This window comes from Falco biarmicus, chromosome 9 (genome assembly GCF_023638135.1).
Source record: "Falco biarmicus isolate bFalBia1 chromosome 9, bFalBia1.pri, whole genome shotgun sequence".
Lineage (NCBI taxonomy): Eukaryota > Metazoa > Chordata > Aves > Falconiformes > Falconidae > Falco > Falco biarmicus.
Genome location: NC_079296.1, coordinates 25859163 through 25882573, shown reverse-complemented (window position 1 = coordinate 25882573; position 23411 = coordinate 25859163). Strand labels below are relative to the sequence as shown.

The following is a 23411-nucleotide window of genomic DNA, read 5'->3' as shown; positions in this document are numbered from 1 at the left end:
GCAAAAGTCAGCTTCATTAAGTGAGTGTTATAAATCAGCATTCATTTGTGTTTTTTTAAAAATTACAACATTACTTCTAGTGAGATGCTTTTATCTTAATTTTCCATCACATTTGGATAGGCCTAAGGATTCTTATGCTTGAAGAGGTAGTCTGAAATGGCAGTGAGAGGCTAAGCTATTAGTGTTAATTCAGCATATAAATGAAGATGAGGACTGGAGGCATTGGAAGGGTAGTCAACATCATGCACAGCATGGTACTGTCCCTCAGGACTGGGCTTTTGGCAGATTCCAGGGGATGTTGCCTCAGAGCAGGCAGAGGTTTTCTGTGTCATCTAAAAGCTACATTTTAGAAACACCTTTTAGCCCAATGCAATGCTTTATTGCCAGGCACATCTTATGTTGAATTCTGTCATTTCCAGTCTCTCCTACCTTGTACTGTCCCACAGGGTTTTCTCAGTATATTATCTCAAAACTATTCAAGGAGGAGGGGGCACTCTTGGCTTTTGGGGCATTAATTTCCTTCCTGACACCTTCCTGCACTGAGTCACTGTCTTTGAAGATAAACCCAGCATCCAGTGGGGGTTTGCATGCTAATGGAAAAACATTGTGCAGTTCTGCCTAAGGTCAGGTCAGTTCCTTGCCTTGGAAATCCTTCTCCTTGCTCAGCCTCCTGCCCCTCTCCAGCACTGCCATTCCCCTCTTCCACTCCTACAGATGGTTGTGCAGGGAGGTTATGATAAAACACCGAGTGCACAGGATCAGAGTTAAGCCTGGGATGTCTGTGGCAGCTTTGGCTTTGTGTGAACAGGGGCTGCAGCCCTGAGCAGCGACATGAAACCTGGGGCTCACCTATCGCTGCCCTGTCTCCTTCCGGAATCAGTCTGCATCCTGGACATCCATTACAACACCTCGCTGATGTCTTCATTGCCCTGCTGAGAGGCAGCCTTTACCGCTGCGCCGCTGTGACTCCTGTCATCAAAGCACATGCAACTGATGTCTCATTTACACTGAGCACAAATGTAAGGTGGATATACAGCCCCGGGACTTTCCCTGTCCTTAAGTTCGCCTTCCTGCCGTGCCTGCAGAGAACAGCACCAGGAAAACAGAGCCGCCCGAGTTAGCGGTCACAGTGCTGTAGTTTGTAGGTATGAGTGGTGATTTTGATATTAAAAATTCCAGCCAGAATCTTGAATTTCATTTGACCTACACATGGAGATTTGGCTTTCATCCAGAGATGCAGCTTTATATAATAATGCTTAATAATGACATAACTCATTATATTCTCAAATGGGTGCATAAACCTCCACTAATCAGCATACCTTTTGCTAGGGCAGTATCTGTGTCTTTGCACTACAGATGAAGAATGGAAAGCAGAGACGCATCTTTCGTGTAAGCCCCCTCCGTTAATGGCAACAAATTAATGTTAAAAGGATGCATGGAATGCAAAATTTCCTAGCTCTGGTCCCTGTTTCTTGTGCACTAGCACATGCTGGTGAGACGATTTCTCTTGGATGCTTTCCTGTTGAGAACATCATTTTTCCTCTGGTCATACAGTGGCAGAGGTTCCTGGAGGAAATCTGTTTTCTGTACAGGTGAAGGTTCCCCCCTAAGAGCAGGGACTTGTGCTGAAAAAAGACCCAAGAATGCGTTCCCCTAAATTCCCCCATCTTCCTAGATGATGTCCAGCCATTTGCTGAGAGCTACTGTATTGAGTGAAAAAGGACAGTTTGTAGTCAATCTGTTTGTTACCATAAAGTGCAGGTGGTAACAGAGAAATTGATGACACCTTTTTAAACATAAAGATCATTAAGAGAAGATTCTTTGTCCCTGGTAAATGTCAGATTGATTTCCACAGTTCCCTCCTTTCCCCCATACTGATATTCCAGGAAACTTTTTGGACCATTTCTTGGTGGGATGTCTCTACCTGCAGCACTGTTAAAGTGCGTGAAACCCCCATCAAGACAGGTTTTCCTTATTTTGTCTTGCTTATGAAAATTAAACTCCAGTTCTTCATAAAGCCAAATCCAGTCCCAAAAGAGTTTTAGCTGTGTGAGGCTCGCATGAACTGGAATTTAATTTTCCTGTCCTAGCCTGTGACTATGTATAATCTTATCTTCGATCTCCATGAGCTGGATTTTTCATTCTTTCCTTCTTCCCTGTCTCTTGTGCGAGGCAGGTCTCTGCAGAGCTGGCTTTCCGTGCCATGGTTCCCTGCAGGTATCTCTGCTGCTTTCCTTCAGTTGGGGTGGAATGGGCTGTTTGGCTGTGTGGGCATGTCTTTTCCCAGACCATGGTGGGACTCTGGCATCCTCCTTGCTGACTGCTAGCCTTTTGACCAAGACACCAGGGGTGCAATGCAGATGCTTGTGACCCCTCAACTTCACACCCAAACCCAATGCCCAAAGCCCAGGGCTGGGGGTTTCATCCTGGGAGGGGTGGGAGAGGTGCCCTGTTGTCTGCTCAAGGCCACTAGGAAAGATCCAGGGTTTTAGCCTAGCACACAGCCTGATGACCGTGAATCTTACAGAAGTCCTCTGCAGCCTCAGCATCCTACTCTTGTGGTTAATAAGTATATTTAGCAAGATCCTCAAAATACTCCTGCGGCAAATTCCTCCTGGCTTGGACAGCAGCACTGCTGCCTGGCCAGAGTTCACTGGATGCTATTCACAAATGGGGATGGATTTAGGGGCTGGGTTTCTGTTGGGTCCAGCCCTAATACCTTTGTCAGTGATTTAGAAGGGAGCACAAATGGTGATGATAATTGATTTTTATTCTTGAGGTCAAAATGGGAGGCCTTGCCCATTATGGCAATGGCAAAGAAATACCCCAAGGGGACTTAGAGGGTATCGGCAGAGAGAATTGCAAAATAAGAATGGGGTTTTAATAGATTTTCTCTATGTCTAGAGAAAAATCAGAAAAGACTGAAGAGGGATTTGGGAAAGGGCAAGGTCCAAAATGGACTCAGCAGAGGCAAGAACAGATCAGGAGTAAGTTTCAGTGCGATGGCTGCAGAGGAAAGATTTGCCATATGGCAAATGATCCTCGAGGAATTATCATGGAACAGAGCAGACAGGCTATTTGACTATCGTGGATGGCTCTGTGGGACTGCCTCCCCCAGGAGCTGCTCCACAGCGGTGAGGGCAGTTCATGAAGGTGGGTGCTGGACATTTTCTGGAGGGGGGAAAATAATAAAGCAATTTTTAAATCAATTGAAATTGTTTATAATTTTCTGCCAAATGGGATGACTCATTCTGGCATTCTGCCCTCCCCATCGTCCCCCTTGGACAAACAAACAAAGCCAGTAAGTTGCAAAAAATAAAATAATCTAAAAAGATAACAATTCAAAATTTTCCTTTTGGTACATTCAAAACAAAGGGCTTAATGGTTTTTTTAAGACATCATTTCAGAGCTGGATTCAATGACCATAACTTGAAAAAATGAGGTAAAAGTAAGTCTAAAAATAAAATGTTCATTTTGAGTTAAAGAAACATTTTGTTCAGTGAGACACACAAAGCATTCAGTTTTGGGCCAACATGAAATGATTTTTTTTGTCTAGCAATCTCTTGGTTGAGGCAGTGAACCAAGAAGTCAATTATTCACAGAACTGTAGCAAGGTTAAGGTAAGGATGGAAAGCAGAGCCGAAATGAGAAACTGAGGGAGAACATTTCGGGGTTGAATGTCCAAGTCAATCTTCATTCCTCCGAGTGAAATGTGGTAGTCGATGGTGTGAGAGCATGGACCCTTTGCTGTCGGCCCAAGCAGGTGGGCTGCCTGCCAGGAGGTGTAACCAGCAACGTCCTTGTGGCATCCGTGGGTCCCCAGTGGCATGGGAGGCAGAGCAGGGTGCTGTGATGGGTTGGTGTGACCCAAGAGATGTCCTGCACGCGTCAGGGTGCGGGGCCCACGCTGCAGTGCTCCTGGGGACGCGTCCTCACCCTGCACTGCTGCTGCTGCTGTAAATGCAGTATTATCTGGGAGGGGAGGGGAAAAAAAACAAACGAGGGAGTCTTCTGCCAAGAAGCTGCCGTAAGCTCTGCAGAGTGTGACTTTGGGCAGGGAGGAGTGGAGCGCTGCCTGCGTGCTGCTCAGCTAGGGAAGAGCTACTGCTTGGGTCTGGGTGCAGCTCCCCTCATCTGGGCAGGTGGGAGCCAGGGGGTGAGCTAGCAGTGGTGCCCAGCTACTGCTGAGGGGCCTGGGAGGCGTTCCTCTCGTGGGTTGGGAGTGCTGGCACAGCTTTAATCACGCACGCAGCATTAGGGCAAACACCCTGATTGTGCTTTTTGGCTTGGGCTTTTTTTGCATTGCCTTTTTTTTTTTTTTTTTCTTCCCCCCAGAAGTGCTGAGACGCACCCAGCCATCCTAAGCAATAATCCTTACAATACAGGCAAGAGGAGATCTTATTTCCCATTTTTCTGGTGGCAGAGTCGAGGCAGTGGGGTGGCAGGATTTGCCCAGCACTATGGTAAGAGCTGGGAGGCAGAGCTGCACTCGCAGCTGCGTAAATTTGACTCCCGCTCCTTTGCCGAGTGAAGAGCGACTGCGGTGCAGCGTAAAGATGTGTGAGGTAGTTTTAAGTGAGCCGGCTGGGCTATACCGCGGCCGGCCGTGGCAATTTGGTGCCTGCTGTGTTATACCCTTAGAGCAGTGGACAGGAGAGCTGTAGGGAGACATGCATGCGGGCAGCGGTGCGTGGTGCTGGCGATGGAGAAGAGGGAATGAGCACGCTCCTTGCACGAGCTACGGGGTGCAGACAGCAACTGAGGGAGCAGCCCTGGCTGCGGCACCCTGTGCGCCGCTGCGGCACCCTCGACATCCCCCTGCTTTTAATAACGCTGGCCGTTATCCATCAGCAGAGGTAATGAGCTGGAGAGCAGGAAGCATTGTATCTGGGCTGAGCATGCAAGCCTCGCACAAAAGAGTTTACGGGGAGTAATGTTTTTATTATTACAGTCCATGGCGAGCCATTCTGCATTTCAAGCACCACTTCTTTGCTATTAAATAATTAATAATTAACCAGCAGAGGCTGTGTGAAGACTCTGGTGCGGTGATGTCTGGTAATAATTTTTTAACTTTTTTTTTTTCTTTTCCTTCCTCTTCATTCATTTATTTATTTATTTATTTTCCCCGTTCTCATTATCCCAGGGCTTTGCGCTAGGATACCAAACCCCCGGGGAGCGAAAGTTTCAAACGGCCGAAGCCGTTTGATTTTTATAAATGAGTTCTTAATTTGATTTTTTTCCGGCGGGGGTGCCGGTGCCCCCTGCTGTGTTCTGGGTGCCGCCGGGGCCCGCACCCCCCTCCCGCCGCCCGGGGCGCCTGTGCCCGTTGTGCGGGGGACGGGGACCGCGTGCGTGGGGACCGCGCGCGGGGCGGGGGGCACGCCGCATCCCTGACACGCCGGCAGCTATTTCAGGAAGCCGCGAAGTCTCCTCCTTCTTATGTAAATAAACATGACAGCTCCCAGCGCCGGTGCCGCGGCTGGAGGCGCGGTGGTGGGTGGAGGCTGCCGGCGCGGGGCAGCCGGCTCCCGCCTGGCCCGGGGGCTGCTGCCGTGGGGCGGGAGCCGGCCGGGCCCCCGCGGGCTGCGCCGCCATGGGGGGGCAGGTGACCAGAAGCCTGCTCTACGGTAAGGACCGACCCCCGCCGCCCCTCCACCGCGGAGTGGGGGGGCGGCTGGGAGAGGCGCGGGGGGTGCCCGGCGTGTGCTGCCGCAGCATCGCGCTGCCGCGGGGCGACCCAGACCGGGGCTGCCGGCCCCGCTGCACCGGGGGCGAGAGACAGCGACCTGCCGGTGCCGGGGAGGGTAACTGTGTCCCTGTGCGCTGTCAGACGGCTCCCACCCGGGGAACAGCGGAGCCGTGGTAAAGGTCGCTGCAAGGCAGCTGGGCAGGCGCTCGGAACAGCCGCCTCGTTCTTCCCTTCCACCCGCAGTCCTTGACATAAATTCTGGTTTACCTGGTTTGGGTAAGGTTTGGGATGAAGGGTGTTTGAATTGACGGATGCTAGGCAAAGCCCTGAGGTGCAGCGTGCTCGCTGGGTTTGCTGGGTGATGCTGGGGGAGAGGGGGGAGCTGGAAGGGACCGGGAATATCCTGCACAGGCCAATGTTAAACCAGAATTTGCACCTATAGACAACGTGCGGTACTAGCCACGTCCCGGTCTGCACAAATCTCGTACCATAAATACTTTTGTGAGAATGTTGCATTCCTTAATGTTAAATGTGCCTATTACTCTGAAATGTTCTGTTTAACTTTGGCCGTGGTAAATGCACTGGACGCTCAGTACAGTATGAGTGTATTTTCAGAGATGCTTCCTTGTTACAATAGTAAATATGGGCATGAAAGGCACAGGTGAAGCGTGGCGTGGGCTTAGAGTGTCTCATATCCTTTCTTTGAATAGAGATTCATGGGCTACTTACGCTTAGGCTGTGAATGTTCACATTGCAGTCCTGATTCTTCTCACGTTTTCCACCAAGTCCAAACCCTATAGTTTAAGGAGTAAATGGACATAGTCAGGAAGCAGATGATGTTTCCCCTAAAGGTATTTATGAGGCATATCTCAGTAGAGATTACTGTTTGTTCATCATTTGTGTTCTGAAGTTTCCATGGCCTGATCTTATTTTTTCCTAATCTCATGATACATGTGCAATATGCAGAATAACAGCGTTGTCGGGTCAACATCAAAAAAAGAGCTCTGGCTGTTGTCTTGTGATTGTAAGTGCCTTTCCACCTTTGAAGCATTATTTGAATGAATTTGGAAAAAAAACCCTGGCCGTGAAAGAATAATAGCTATATATGTTTCTTGCGTGTGCCAGGGACTTGGCATTCCTGCTGGGGCTGTCTCCTGCCTGCAGCTGGCAGCGTGCTGCACAGTAATCCTGCAACTTCTGCCTTTCAGCGATTCTACTCCAGCGAGTGTGCTTCTCTTTAATTTTTATTTTGTTGGGAGAGGGAAACTAATGAGGAGATGTGGGTAATTAACTCAAATTTCCTTCTCCCTACAGAAGGGTTACGGGCTGTCTTATATTCAGAGGTGATGCACTGCTCTGTTTAGCACAGCGATGCTTTAAAAAAAAAAAAGGACGTGCATTATACTTCAAAAAGAAAAAATAGAAAGTCATGCAACAAAGCACATTTAACTAAAAGAGACTGCATCTGTACTTGTGGTTTGTCTGTGGCTACTATTCCTCCACTTCCATCTTTCTGTTGAATATTTCTGTTTCAGATGTGTCTCAAAATAGCTGGGGAAAGAGAACTGACACCTTGTCCATTTCTCTGAAGGATAATAGAGAATGAATGTAATGATACTGAAAGGAGTTGTGTTGACAGTCTAGGGGGCTGACATCCTTTGTTTTTGGAAAGCACAGGTAAAGCATAAACCCACATCCTCCAGACATTTCTCTGTGTTGCGAGGATGAACTGGGATTTTTCACAAGCACCTAAGTAATTTAACCTCACTGAAAATTAGCTCAGATGGGGAGATACTGCACGGGCTGGCTGCTTGCAGCTCTGCTGAGCCAGTCCTGGGGAAGCAGCTGGTGTCCCCGAGCCACGTGGCCAGAGCGGTGCGCAGGGTCTCTGCCTCCTCCAGGGCACACCCTGACCTTGGTGGGGTCAGGAAATTAGATTGAGATAAAAGCTTCTGAAATAGATTCACGAGGGAGGCACCGTTTCAAAAAAAGCATATAATCAGGGGGGTGATTTTTAAAAGCTATGGGTGCCCTGATGTAAGGACAAATGTTTATAGTACTCAAGTGCAACCATACACAGACTGTCATGACGAGGAGCACCTGGCATCATTTTACTCTCTTTCACCTAGAAATCTGCTTTCAAGCAGTCGAGTAAAGCGACACAACATTCCTGCCAGGCAGAAGAGCCTCAGCACCCTTTTGCATGAGGAGAGCCATGGGTGGGCGATGCATCATGCCCAAGAATGCATGGTTGGTGGTAGTGGTGCTGGATGTCCCTGGACCTGCACTGCTGCTTGGGTCTATTGTGTAAAGCCCTACACGCCAGTGCTGTGCCAATCCTATTTGAGCCATACAGTGAGGTACACGGATGCTTGCATGGGCAGGCATCTCTTAGATTGAAAACGCTGCTTTCCCACTGATATGATGGCAGTGCAGGAAAGCCATGCTAGTCTGTCCTAATGATGGAGCTGGTGGGTGCTGAATGGGCCCTGAGTCACCTGAAGGAAAGTTTCCCACCTGGTGGGACTGGGAGCAAAAATAAGCTTTGAACTAGGGTCGCTGAAGCATCAGTTTTCTGAGCTTCCTGGGAGAGATCCACCTCCAACTTCATTCCTTGCTAGCAAACACCCCAATGGGCTTGTGCCATGAGAGACAGCACTTGTTTTTGAAAGGAGACATATGACAGCTTGACAGTTGGAACACGGGAGCCGGTCAGTCTTCTCTCTGAAATGACGTGCAGTGCTGAAGTGCACTCGTACAGTCTTCATCTATGTCCCTGTGCTGGGCACCATGAGGGTCTCTGCTCCTCTTCCCCATGCCCTTTCCGTTTCCCACTACCATCCACAGCAGTCCTTGGGGTGCTTTCCAGGGCTCTATATGCAAAGAAGAGTTGAAATAGGAAGTTCAAAGGTAACACAACCTTGATGGACAGGATGTTTACTTGCTGTTTCAAAAGTAATATCTATATATGTGGGGTTTAACAATATTTTAAACAGGAAAAGTTAATATGATTGCTTATGGTTTGCTTTAACGATATTTTATACAGGAAATATTAATATGATTGCTTGTGGGTCATCTGGGGCTGGCTTCTTCAACAATGGCTGTGTACTGTGGTATTCCTGTAACATAGGCAGAGTTTACTAAATATATATATATTAAACTACTTGCTAGCTAATCGTGCTTGGAACATATCTCTGACAGATGTGTATGTAATAATATGTATGTTCTTGTTATGTGTTTGATTCAGCTGTCACCTGCTGCAGTAGTTTTTAATTCCTCCTTATTCCTATGAGTGAGGTGATGTTTGCAGAAGATCCTGTTCTTAATTTTAGGAGGCCAAATCCAGGAGTTTCTGTCTGTGAAAAAGACCACCCTGAGTATTTTTTATTTCTCTTTCACTCAGAACCAAGCTAGCACAAAGCGATGGTTTAGCCAAGGAAGCTGCTGCATTGTGCTGGGAGAGGTATTCAGTGTATATAGACGTGCAGAGGTTAGTGATTAACATGGGCACATCTCTTCAGAGGGCTTTTGACTAGCTAGAGTATACACAGTGGATTAATTCACGTGCATGTGAGTGTGTACGTACCTGTACATTTGCTCAATAACCTTTCTTCCTACAAGTCATAATTACTAATAAGTCCCTCATTGCAGGGCCTTGTTTTATTTTTGCTTTAATTACATGACAGGCATTCATCAGTGTTTTGCAGTGGAATTATTTTTACAAGGAGCAGGGAAAAAGGTATCTTGTGCTACATTTTCCAAACTGTAATTGTATGGCATCGATGTAATTGCAAATAAATCCCTAGTGAGAGTGCATGGGCTTTTTAGCCTGGGAAGCTGTACTGATCGACAGATGTGATTTTCAGTTTGAATGGCTGAATTTTTAAGGTGCTTGCAGGTGATGCTCTGTAAGTTGTGGATACAATATAAATAACGGCTCGTGTGTCTTTGTGTGCTGTATGTAGAGGCCCACGTAAGTGTCATGCAAGGCTGGATTTTCCCCTTACCACATGTATGTAAGCCTGGTGAGCAATGCAGGCACCCTTGTATGGTTGTGCCACATAAAGGGAGAAGGGAGCAGGACTCTGTCCATGCTGCGTGGCAATAGGCTTTTCGGTGCCAATCTCCATTCATTTCCCATTTCATCACGTTCTTATTTTCCACAGGCTTTCCTGCACCTGGCTGGTCATTTATTCCCATGCAAAAGAGGTGTGAAGCACTGGCGTTGTCCTCCCTCTGTGTTTTGTTCTCCCGGAGAACAATTTCTGGGTCTTGCTCACACATGTTGGTGGGAGGTACGGGATGTCCGGGTGCTGTGTGGAAGCCCTCAGCCCTGGTGAGAACCGCTGAGCTGCTGCTGTAGCACTTTGGGGAACAGCAGAGGGTGGAGGCCATTTCCCTAGTGTAAGATAGCTACTGTATGCGACTTCATTTACTCTTACTTTGCACAATAGATCTCTATTTTTAGCTTTCTCTTAATTCCTTGTAGTGTAGCGAATGGTATATCTATCTATATGCAAGTGCTGAAATCAGCCCCATGCTTTGTTCTCACTGTCTATTCACTGCCTATACTGCAATAACGGTTCCAAATACCACATTTCACCCTTGCAGTTAATATCACTAAACAGCATTGTATTCCAGTGTACACTGCTGTACACACCTTCGAATTAAAATTTCCCTCTTCTTCTACCTAATTAAAATTGCAAATATTCCAGAAGAAATAAGAAACAACCACAGTGAAAAAATGAAGACCCGACAACAGAAATTGTTAGAAGATTTCTTTGCGAATTAGTATTATTTTGTATTCTTATCATATCTGAGTTATTGCCTAGATTTTGGGGTAACTTCTCATTTGATGAAGTGACTGGTGATGGGATCAGCCTCACTAGGGGGTTAACGTCTCCCATGTTCTGCAGACAGTTGCTTGTTGAGATCTAACGTGGGACTGGGGAGGAAAGGCCCTTTCAAATACTCACTCTGCTTTTAGCACAATTGGTATATAGCCCTGGAAGCAAGTGAGTATGTGTGCATGTGTGTGAGAGAGAAATTAATCCCGCTCAGGGCGGGATTAACTGGTGCAGAAGACCCTGGGCAGGGTGCCAAAACTGTGTTGGCATTTGCTAAAAGTGGGGCTCCCAGAGATTATTTCGGTTAATGCCTGTGACCTGTGGGTCACCTGCCAGTGTCCCAGGGTGGCTGATAGTAAAGCATATTAACTGCTGACAACACTTCTGAAAATGAAGTGTGTGGTACCTCTGTGGATAGAGGTTTTACAGGTAACCACATTTATACTTGAAACCTGTTCTACTGTTGTGAAAGGCAGATGAGGTTTTCATTAGTTGTGGCGGTATTTGACTGTAAGGGTCTTGCTACAGGCGCTGAGAGCAAAGAGCATCCCCGTTCTTGCTTTGTCCGTTGCTTTCGTGGCGTTTGCCTGTTAACTTCTGTGTCAACTCGATGCTCGTTTCTGGTGGGACCTAGGGACTGAATGTTTTTTTTCAGGTTTTGTTGTCTTATTTGTCTACTCTTTGCCTGATCATCTCCCTCCTTGATACGGAAGCATTGTTACCTCTGATCTTTCCTCACCTCTTTCTTACTGAACTCCTGTTTTTTTAAGAATTATGGGTGATATGTTTAGCTATCATTCAGTTAATTTAGAGGTAGCAGGTGTCTCTTCAGAAAGCTTTGTAGGATCCCCTGACATGTCCTATGGAATCATCTGCATGCTTATACAAAACAAGGAGTCCCGCAGCCAGAAGATTCATGTTGTTAATAGTATAAAACAAATTTGCTAAACAAATACAATTACCATTGCTGACGTTTAGCAGGAATTAAGAAGAGGCAGCCTCTAGACATATGGTCTTAAAATTGATAGGGCTGCTTTCTTTGTATTAAAGAACATAACATTAATGATATCCATACATACATGCAGAGGGTTGCATTGAGATCAATCTAAAACCCGATTAATCCTAAAGGAAAGGGAGTTTCCTGGGAAGCGAAAGCAAAGCAAAGAATCGATCCCAATCGATTGCCCTCAGCAATCGGCAGGGATTACTGATGGCACAGCAGGGTAAGGAGCTGGAGGTCAGGAAAGATCTTGCCTCCCAGAGGCTAAATAAGAGTGTGACTGCCAGCTGCAAGCCTCACCGAGTGCCTCCGGTTGGAGCATATGCTGCAGCCCTGCATGTCACTGTGCTTTGCTCTAGGGTTGATCCCTGTTAGCATTGTTGTCCGTTTATTTTCTCCCTGTCTGTCCCCCCTTAAATCCAAGTTTTACTTTGAAAATGTATTTATCTCAGTGAAGCTGGTCCAAAATGAGTTAGAGCCACCTTCTCTGTAGCTCTTGTCGAGTTAGTCTCACAAGTATTTCAGTTCCTTGACTCTGTCCTTGATTGTCTCTTGAAGGGACACTTTTAATTTGTTGGCGTTAAAAATAGCATTCAAGATGACTGCAGTTGATGGGGCTGGGGAGAGGAGTCCTTGGGTTTATCTGACATTTGCCGTGGGTCCAACAGCACAGCAAAGGGGGTGGGCTCAGGGACAGCTGTGATAATTGATGGGATGCATAAGCATGTTTTTCCTGTTAAGAGTGATAGCGCTTTTATTTTAAAGAAAATGGGAAAACAGTAAAAAGGGGATATAATAAAAGCCATATACGTTAATGAACATGATGCAGAATGTAAAGAGTAGGCTCCTGGTTGCCTCTCCCCCAACAGCCAGTATCAGCAGAAATCTGGATTTCTTGCCCTGTCCATAGACTTAAAATCACTTCTGTGTGGGAAGCCTTTGTGATAAACCAAGGCCCCTTGCTATGAAAATCAACTTCTTTTTGTGGTTCAGTTTATATCCTTTTCTGCCTATATTAGTAAACGTATCCTAGTACAGAGGGGAAGCATGGTGGGGGTCAAGTATCACTAAATACCCCTGGGCTGAATTAGCCCCATCACATTGTACCTAATATGACAGTTCTGCACGGGGGTGCGTGAGCCTGGTCCACGTGAGGCGACCTGGGGCTCCAGAAGTTGCTTACAGCAGGCTTTGTCAATGAAGTCTGGACGGCAGCAGAGGACCCAACACTTGTCCCAAGCAGGATGGCTGTGCAGTGACCTTTCTATAAAATTTGCTTGGGTAGCACAGGCTGTTGGCATCTTTGACTACCTTTGGAGAGAAATCCTTATGGATCGAAGCACACAGAGCCCTAACGAGGAAGTGCCCACAACTGATGTGCGGATGGCTCAGCGTGGCTCTGGAAACGCTGTGTTAGCCTTGCGGCAGGTAAAGGCCTTGGGTTGCTGGTTGCGATTTCACACAACCTTCTCTGGCTGCCACTGCTGTGTTTTCTCTGTGATGGACCTTGCTGTGCAGCCACGTGGCATGGCGTGGATGCAGCACGGGAAGTTTTTGGCAAATACACTTGTCAGCGAAAGCAGGGCCTGCTGAGACACACCAGGGCAGGACTGAAAATGTCTTTTTAAAGGAACTGTGAGGCACGTGGCCTGGCTTAAGCAGAGCTTGGGCATCGAGGCTGCCACCTCAAAAGCAGCGCCTGTTGAACCGGGGAAGCAGTTTGAAGGAAGCACGTGCCTGTGTTTGAGTTGCATCTTGGCAGGTCTGGAGGTTGTTTTGGTTTTGGGGTTTTTTTTTTTGACTCGGACACCTGCAAGAGCCTATTCTTCTGTTCCCTGCCGTGCTTCCCAGCAACCCAGTCCTTTGTTTGCTTACGAAGTTCAAGTGATCCTCAGGCTACTTCAAGTCCCAGACCTTTGTTGTCAGCCAGAGGGAAGCTGCGTAGCCTCAAGGAGATAGTGGATGGGTTTGAGCGTGGGAGAGCTCTCCCATCGGTGGAAAGCAGGTTTCCACCTGCAAAGCAAAGATGGGGAAGGTGATGTGCAGAGCCCCGGTGTAATGCTACCCCCTGCTTGCAAGCGTAGAGGGGAAATTGAGCCATAAACCACACCGTGGCATGCAAAGAAGCCATTCTAATTTCAGTCTCTGCTGGAAGCACCACATGGAAAAGAAAATGTGATCAGTATAAAAATAAATGTTTATGTTTCTAGAAGCAGAGACCTCCCAAATAATTAACATTACTCGACAAACTGCTGTTTAAAACGCAAGCGGTTTGAGTGCTGCAGCTCAACAGGCATTCGTCACAGCTCTGGGGTAAATGCAGTATGTGTTGTGGGTTGGTTACTGCTTTAAAGAAGATTACCCATAAACATCTTTTGCTTAAGGAAATTGTCTCCATGATTTCACTTTCTCTTGCTTGGAAAAGCTAAAGGTTAGAAAATGGGCAAATGGCAACTTGGTGGCAAGGGCATTGAGGATAAGGTTTTGGAATGAAGTGCTGGATCTTAGTTTCACTTAGTTGGACAGATCAGGCTTTTGGTCAGAAGACAGAAATGTTTCATTGGCTTTAGCTTTTGGGAGGAGGAGAGAGAAGGGAAAGGGCTTTTTGGGGGAGAGAGTTTTGAAAGCTACAATTTCAGCTCTGATTTATCTTTAATACTCAGTGACTCAACTAAAAGCACTTTAAATAAAACTTTACTTTTCTCTAGGGCTGTTGGAAGACTGACTGGAGACATAAAGATTGTTAAGACAGTATTTTTCAAAGGTTAAAAAAATAGCAGCTTACAAAGAGACTGGGATTAAAAAAAAGTTAAAAGAAGAAAGTCTTTCTGGAAGATAGAAATATATGGGTGCCTATAATATGCTGAAGAATCCCAGGTCAAAATTACTTCTGTCTTTGCACATCAAAGAGAATCAGATTATAAAATATAAAACAGAGCCTTAAGAATCTAATTTCTTTTACAAAGGCATTACTGATGCTGTTGAATTTCCTGCAACTTGGAAAAGGAAAGTTGCTCCATTTATTTTCTGGTTATCCTAAACTAGTTCAGTGCCACCCTCTGATTTTTCATCTCCAAAGGGAAAGAGAGCATCACTAACACTGCCGCCTTATTTTCTGATTCTGAGTGAAGCTATGTATTTAGAAGGAATGCAAAGTCAGAAGTCCTGATGGGTGCTGGTCCATCTCACATGGAGCTGGAGCTGCAGCATGACAGCATGGTAGGAGTTGCTGTCCTACTCTTAATCCCTCTGTCCATCAGTGACTTTGCAAAATTGTCTGAAGAGACCTTGCTGCTTGAAGGCTGTGACAAGGTTCCTTTCTGTCCAGCCCAAGGCTCTATTGCTTGAGCAAGGGTGGGTGATTCAATATCTAGATATTGTATCGCTGTATTTCATCGCTTGGATTTTGGATGGTTACTGACTATAAAATGATCTTACTCTCCTTGGCCTGTGCTATTCTGTGCATGGCTTCTAGCAGTCAGGCTTAGGTGGGAAGTGGGCAAGGCTGTCTTTGGGATACAGTAGAAGATCTTGCATCGTGTTAGAAATTAATTCCTGAAATGGAGATGCAGTGATTACAGCTGCCTGTATCCCTCCTAGGCAGATTTGCAATGGTATTTATCAGACAAAGGATGAAACATTCAGGCTGTCTGTTCCCATGGTAGAAAGGATGAAATGCAGGGAAATATCCTCCAAATATTCTACAAATAGATTTGAAAGAGTGCTAAAGTCATTCAACATGTTTGCAAGAGATGACTGCAGATCTTACAGTGCTCTTCACCAGAGACCCGGTAACCTCAGCCAGCAAATAGTTTCAGCAAAATGCTGGAAGATGTTTCTATTCCGTTATCTGTAAAATGACTGCCTGAGCTCTCTTTACCCACTCGTGATTATCCCACAGAGACCTTTCTGCTCTGAACCCCCCCACAGCAAAGCTGCTCACTGGAGGCTCACTGTGCTTTGGGGAATCTGTGCTTGAACCCTTGTGGACAGACTTTATCCATTTTATCTTCAGTGTGTGGCAGAAGCAGTAGTTTTATGACACATATGTGCCTGGTACTGCTGGCTCAGTTGATGCAGGAGGAGGTGTGTAACGTTGTGTGGGCAGCTGTAATGGAGTGTAAGTATGGGCAAGTTACCTTAAATAACTTCAGTACTCCAGAGAAGTGATTTTGCAGTGCACCCTTTGGAAAATATTAAAGATCAGTAGCAGTTTTGGATTTCTGACACTTCAGTTTGATGACGAGTGTTTTGTGTTTTTCCTGTATGTACTGCATTTACAACGTTAGGTTCAGATTATGCATTGAGATTGGTTTTTAGGGGCAGAAAGCTAATGAGGGAAATGCTTTGTGGCCCAGAGGTCTGGATTTGCAGACCAGTTCAACAGCTGCATCTCTCTGTACTGGCAGGAAGGAGCATCTGTCAGGGATGCAGTGTGGTCCTTATTAAATTATTATTTAGAGCTGTAGCTTTAAAGAAACAGGTGCCATTATATACTAAAAAAAAATTAAATATCCAGCGGTCTTTCCTAGCAGAAGAAATGCCCCTTAGCTGGACAAAGACTAAAGGATTTTCCATGATTTTTCAAGCTACAAAGAAGCAAGGAAAATGGATGAATGAATTGGGCTCCATACTTAATTGCTCCTCCTCTTCTGAAGTAGTGTAGGTGTCTTTCCACCAAGAGAATAAAGTCCCCTGAGCCCTTTAGGCTTGTTTCCTATTTGCACATGACCTTCAAGGCAGTCACACCATGAATGTGGCAACATCAGGAACAATGCTCTGAATGGTGTGACATCAGATTTCTTCCTCTTTTGACTCTTATCAACACCTCAATATGCAAAAATGCCCTTTTGCATGAATTTTAAAACTGTGTTGTTCCCGTTCCAAGCTGGCTTGCTTTTCTAGCACATCTCTCGTCTTTCAGCTATTTAGAAATACAGTCATATTTTATCTTCGTGCTCTTCCTTCCAAGTCACCTGTTCTACATTACCCAAATTCAGTAAATGGTAACTGATCATCTGAGTCAGGAAAGGTGGTGTTATACTGCAGCAGTATAAAATTGCTGAAGACTGAATCATTGGGAAGTTTTCTTCTGCTTAGCTTGCACACATCAGTGTTCACGCAATTTCCAAGCCAGGGGTGGCAAAGCTTCCTTGGCACCCTGTCTTGAGAAGCATTGGGGTAGCATCCTTTACAAAACAACCCGAGGGATTGACTGTGTTACTCAAGTGGTAAGAAAATAATCAAGAAAGTTTATGGAAATTCTGTCAGGGCTTATAATGAAAGGGCTTTGAGCTTTTAGTTTGAAGCGTATTTCTTCAGAGAGGACTGGAGCTCTTTTGTGTGCTGTTGTGGTGACAGAAGAGGTGCTGGAGTAACCTCCCACTGTCCTCTGGTGCAAGGAATTGCATTGGCTGAGGGTGTTGAACAGCACGTGTCCTGACAGATTCATTAAAATCAATTGAAATCAGATAAAACTTATATTATTTAGAAAAATATCTTCCTCTTACTTCCGTTTATTTGCTGTTTATTTTGTTATATGCAGACTGTAAACAGTTTGGGGCAAGACCCATCTCATTTTTGTGATTCAGCATGAGGCAGTGGTTAGCAGGTAGGATCACTTTTAAAGAAAAAAAACATCTTTATGTGCTCTTGTCCTCAGGCAATAAGGATTCAGCACCCTTGTTTTTTTACTGGCTGGCCGGTTACAGCAGATGCTAAGGAAAACAAGTTCCTGTATGGACTGCTCCAGCAGCTATTTATAGCAAAATGTTAAGTAACAACTTCATGGGTCTAGCATGGGAATTGCTAAGAAAGATGATGGAATAGTATTCATGCTTTTTCTTTGGAATAAGTGCCAGGGATGCTGTTTATCGTTGTTAAAATAAACTGGAATTTCATGCCCTGATTGGCTGTTGCAGTTTCATGTTTTAATTCAATGATCCAGGCTCAGATGCTGGTCTGCTGGGGAAACGGGCTGGATTACTGGTAGGAGGTGTTTAAACTGGTGCAAGCGATGTGCTGCAGAGCCAGATGAGAGCAGGAAGGTCAGTAATTTAGATTCCACTTGTGACTGTGGTACAGAAAGTGCAGATTAATGAAGGAATGCACGCGTGGATGGCCAAATTCTTGCGTAAAGAAGAAATGTTGCCCTTTCTCCTGGATTTGTCTCAGTAGCGCTTAAATTATTTGCCTGCAAAAAATATATATGTTTTAATCATGTAGTGGCTAGCACTTGAGTGCTACTGGAGACCTCTCTGGTCTGGGCAAAATTTCTTGGTTATAATTTATGTTTGTGCAGCGAGAAGTTGCTGGAGAGCAGCGCTGGTGTCCTGTGCAGGGTAGGCAGCTTCACGTCTCATGCCGGCTCTGCCGGGTGGGCTGGAATTTTAGCAGCTCCGTGGTGGGGGAGTCAGGCATGGAGCTCCCACACGTTCACCCCAGCAATGCACTTGGGAAACTGCCATTTTGATGGCAAGCTCTGTAACCTCGGTACCCAGTGCAAGTTACTTTGCAGGAATACGTTACAGATTAACTAGTGGGTGCTACCAAAATAAATCCATCTAATTATAACTTTGTGAGGTGAGGAAGCCTTGGTTAATCACTAGGACCTGTTGCTTCAGGAGAGGAGTGGTGGTTTTTCGTTTTCTTTTCTTTTTTTTTTTTTTTTTTTTTTTAATGAGAAGATACGAAGCACGCCTGTCTTAAGGAGAACAAACGAGGAGAGTGCAAGAGTTTTTTTTTTTTTTTAAATAATAATAAGGGAGTAAATTTAAGTGAGAGAGAAATGTGCGGCTTGAGGTGAGGCCAGTGATGGAAAACTTGAAAGAGGGAACTGGCTGAGAAACAATTAAGACGATGTTAAATGTGGCTGAGTAGCAGAGGCAGTAGTAAATTTTCACCAGCCTGATAAGTTGCTAGTTCTAATAACCCCATACTTTTGGGATTTGTTTGCAGCCAAACATAATCAGGAAAAAATTGAATCAATATCTTTAGGGGTCTAGTCAGTGTGTAGCAACACTGGAATTTCAGGTGCATTTATCCTTCATGAGCGAAGAATATTCCATTTCACAATGGCATAAACCCTGCAGTTGGGAGACCCTCAGCTGATGTATGTTTGAAGGGCTTCCTTTTAGGATTGCTTTTGGACTTTATATTGAATGACAGTCTTTTTATTTGGGTAACTGGTGTGGAGGGAAATAGTTTGGAAACTGTACCGATGAACAACAAAGTGAGCAGTGCAATTTTCTCATGTTGAAAAGGGGAGTTTTCAGTTGATCAGAAAGAAATGAAAACAAAGAAAGACACAGAGATGTACTGGGTGACACTGTATTTACAGCCACCAGTCTGTAGAAAGGAGAAAGCAAGGACCTAAGTATGAGGACATCATCAGCAGAATGTTTTTGCAAAAGATTCGAAGGCCTGCTCACGCAGCTAAGCAACATGGTCCTTGGAGAGAGGGCTAAGTGCTCACTCCCTGGCTCCTGGGGTGATGCAGGCTGACCCTCAGCCCTGGTTGACAAGAGCAATGCAGCTGCAGAACAATGGACACTGTGGTGCTCTGGAAATTCTTGGTGCCTCTGTTGAGGGGTGGAAGATCTCCATTACAGGATTGCAGGAGCATCTGGAGATTTCACAACTGCTGTCCAAAGTTGTCTATAATGTTTCTGAACAGAAAGGAACATTATGCCTTACCAACTGTACAGCAAGAGCACATCAGGGCTGTGCTGTGCACAGAGATGGGTATTTGTGAAGGCAACAAAGCATGTGTGGATGCTGAATCCCCAGCATGGCTGATGCCATGAGCTCTTGAGGAAGAAGCTCTTTGCTGTGATCTAAGCTCACCTAGCATGTTGGGCTCTAAATCTTTTGTGGCTTTGAGGAACTGATGGTGTTCGAGGGTTACATTGCTATGATCTCAGGGATACTTCAGTTAATGCAATTCTGGATTTTGCTGTTAGATGAGTGATGCTGCCCCTGTCTTGGAGTGTTTTCCAGGCTCTTTCTAGAGGCAATCTTTGTTCTCTTCCCTGGAGCTACAAATACCAGCCCAGCACCCATCCCACCTTCTTGCAAATGCTGTCTCTGCAGAGATGTTCATGCTTTCTGTTCTATGTTGGGAAGCCTGCGCTATTCGAAGGTCTTACTGTTCACTTGCCTTATTCCAGGATCACTTGGCAGAGCCACAGTTTTTTGAGAGCAAGGTAGGATGGTGTCTCCAGCCTGGGGCTTTTGTCTTTCTCAGTAAGAGGTGGTCTCTGATTCAGGAGCTGTGCTAAACAAGACACCTAGGATGTGGGAGGTCAAAAAAAGCAAGAGGTTTTTGGCCACAGTGTTTTGCATTCCTAACGTACGTATCATGCACTGGGATGAAGGGTGGAGCAGTGGCAGAGCATTGTCCATTTGATGATGCAGACAAGAAGCATAATTCAGAGATGCTCCTCATGACACTTTTAAGACCCTATCTTTTTCCACTGGTGATAGAGGGAGTATAAAGAACAGTATCCTAATGTAGCTCATTATATTGTGTGAGTAGCCTGCTGTGGGCCCAGTTCAGCATCTTGAGTCTAGAGGCACATCTTTGATTTTACAGAGGTATTACTCAAAGCTAAATCAAGGGTTTGGGTTCAGAACCACAGCTGCTCCAACTTGCATTTTCTTTGCAAGGCTTTGTCTGTAGGCTACACCATCTCTTGGATTTTGGTTCTGCAGGTCCATTTGCTTGTCTCTGCCACCCTTATGTTTGCTTTATTCGTGCTCTCCATTGCTCCCACCTTCCTTCTTGTCCTGAAAAATGTCTAAAGTTTAACCTTGACAGGTTACTTCTGCTTCTGGTGAACTCTTAATATTCAGACTTGCAAGCCATTACACTGTACATGGAAAATGTGCCCAGGATAGACTTTCCATTAAACTGTATTTAAATTGGAAGAGAATGCTGGCACCTCTACAAGTATTTTAGAATTAGATCCCAAAATACTGAGGCTGGTTAATCTTTTGGAAGAACAAAAACTCTTACTGATTTATATTTAGCAGAGGGAATGCATTTTAAAAACACAGTCTATATGAGGCCCCTTGAAGAAAACATCTTTTACATTGATTTGTAGTGCATGGAAGTACTACGTGGCCATAAAATATTTGCAGTCAGGCTCTGCTTTAATGTAGCTACTTTTTTGCAGTGTGAACTGTCATGAACCCTCGGAGAGTGGCTGCTCTGCAGGCTGTGCAGTGGAACACGGCTACCTCTGGGGCAGCAGCCTGGCAGTTCATCACAGCTGCGCCTGGTATCGCAGGAGGGGAAGGGGAAAGCAGCATGCAGTTAGCACTGTGGTGGAAACTCTGGGCTTGGGAGGGTGAGGCTTTGGTTCCAAACCACTGCAAGGTTTGTACTTGTGCCGTTCCCTGGGACCTGCCTAGCCCAGGTGCCTGCCTCTGGCACAGGGGCCAGAGGATGTGCTGTGTGGGGACAGCCCATGTGGAGCCACCGCTGGGCTTCCTGGCAGACCCGAGGACACAGGGGAGAGCAGAAGGTGAATTTGACCTCTCCGTGTGCTTGCATGAGGTTAGGGAGAGGGGAGGAGGTACTGTTGGCCCCAATCTCAGCAGCACTGCTCTTAGTTAAATGTCTACAATAACTACTTAAGCTTACTTTACATGACCATAAATTAGGAGTAGCTCTGTAATGTTAATACAGGAGTAAAATGTTCTGTGCATAGTTCTGATCTATATTAAGAAAATGAGTAACTGGAATTACGGTAGATGGGAGAGTTCACTGGTTTGTCCCAGGTGGACAGTTTCTGGAAAAGGAGCTGTGGCAGGGAACTGGTTCGTTAATGCAGTGGGTCAGAGAAGCAAATGTAACTTATTTTATAAAGTACACATAATCATGTGGCCAACAGTGTATCAGTTTATCTTCGAGAAGATAAGGATTATCAAGAGGAGGTAGCATGGAAAGTTTTGGGGTTTTTTCTTCCTCCTCTCCCACCATCTGCAGCATGGACAGATCAGCCGTGACCTTGGGCAAGCTGTTTCTCCTCCTCCTCCTGAAGCATCAGATATTAGCAAAGGAGAAAATTCCCAAACTGCACATTTGCAAGAGAAGGATAAACAGAATTTTTAAAACATCCCTAAATCTTAAACCAAACTGGATTTAATCTTGCTTTCTTTTGTTACAAGACATAAATACATTTTTACATTTCTCGTTACACTGCTGACAGACATTACCTGATCGCAGCAGAGCAAAACTGCTCTAAATCAAGGAAGAGATCTTGGATGCTTCGAGAGCACTATTTTTACTTTGATCATCTCATTTCCTACTCTAACTTATGATGCCTTAGTAATAATAATAAAGATGCAAAATCACCAATATGCAAAGAGAATAAGGTCAGAAGTGCCTTGTTGCTCTCAAAAATAATTACATGGCACAGGCAAGTCACTCCTGCCTGTGGCTCAGAGAAACTGCTGGAAGGTAGTATGGGGAGAAGTGGCTGCTGTTGGAGGGATCTCAGTCTCCTTTCCGTGGACCTGGCTGGACCCCTGGGGACGTGGGTCCTGAGGCAATTCATCTTGATACTGCCCATCTTGATGCTTGCACCTTCTTTCCTTACCCAGCAGACAGGAGCATATGGCTGCTTTCTTATGCTCTTTTTGTTCTTATGTGCTTAGTGGGCTTATGGTCTGCAGGGGCCTGGGGGGATTTGCACAGGGAGAGGGCAAGGAGGGAGCCTGCAAAGGGTGGGCTGCACTCGTGGGAACTGGAGTGGTACTGGAGGTCTTGCAGCCATCCTCCGTTCTCCATGGCATCAGTGGCTGAATTGCTACGAACAACTGTGAGAGATGCTGGGTAAGCCGTTGCCTAAGTAGGGACTAGGAGTTGGTTAATGATTGCATGGCATCATTACTGAAGTGGGAAGTTTAAGAATCAATTTGTAAGGGAAAGGTGTTTATTCTCAATAGCCTTATGTGCATACAGAAATACTTAGGTATTCACACACCTCTCTTATGATACCATCTTTTCTTCACAAAAAAAGGGCATGATCAGCCACCTTTGTGGTGGTTGGTATTTTTAAGTGCTTACAGTGCCATCACCAGACTGTTCCTCCTGGAGATGGTGTGTGTGAGGGTTTGCCTCCCCAGTTCAGTCCTGCCTTGCTGTCCTCTCCTCGGGCCTCTCTTGCGTTATAAGGATCTTCCTCACCTTCCTTCCCCCAGCTGGCAGAGTCTCCTTTAGACTCTGCCCAGGAACATCTTCTGATCTCTCTGTGGGTAATTTCAACCACTGACATTAGTTCACTCATATCCTTCCTACAGTCAATTAACAGATGCACCTCTCCTCTGTAGTTCTTACATCTCCTTTGACCAACCTAAATTTTTGCTCTTTTTTTTTTTTTTTTTTTTTTAATAAAGTATTACAAACAACTCAGGCTTAATGTAACTGAAGCAGAGCTCTTATTCTTCTGTCACTCCTCAGCTATTTTATCTTCTTTTTTTAAGCTTTGTAAAAATTGCTCCCCCCCTTAACTTTTACTAATATTCATAGCCTCAGCATCGTCTCCAAGCAATCCTTCATTACATCCAAGATGTAAGCAGGGACTTGTAAGTCGAGAGGTTCAGCTGACATTGCCAGAAAAGCCTCCCCCACAGGTAATTGCCTGGCACTCCTGCAGAGGTTAGGAGGGACTGTTGAACAGGACACATCTCTGCTCCTCAGGTACTGTGCTCCCTGTGGTGGAGGGCAAACGCACATCCCAGCTGAGCAGAGAGGCGGAGGAAATAGCAGGCTCTGTTTCAACGCATCCTCCTAAATCTGCTCAAACACATCAGTGTCCTGAGTCTTACAGATTGTGCCTGCACCTCTGCCCCATCTTCAGGACACAGC

The 23411-nt window shown here is 45.6% G+C and overlaps 1 protein-coding gene across 2 annotated transcripts in view; it reads left to right on the top strand.

The window, feature by feature from the left end:
- The window catches only part of NEURL1 (neuralized E3 ubiquitin protein ligase 1), a 165698-nt gene that overhangs the window by 68154 nt on the left and 74133 nt on the right, over nucleotides 1-23411 (top strand). Inside the window, exon 1 of one of the 2 annotated variants that reach the window (XM_056352715.1) lies at nucleotides 5481-5627. The exons of the other annotated variant lie outside the window; for it this stretch is intronic. Within the exon in view, the coding sequence (XP_056208690.1) occupies nucleotides 5594-5627 (34 nt within the window). The 5' untranslated portion in view covers nucleotides 5481-5593. Of the gene's footprint in view, nucleotides 1-5480; nucleotides 5628-23411 lie in introns of those variants that run through there. 2 annotated transcript variants of the gene reach the window in all.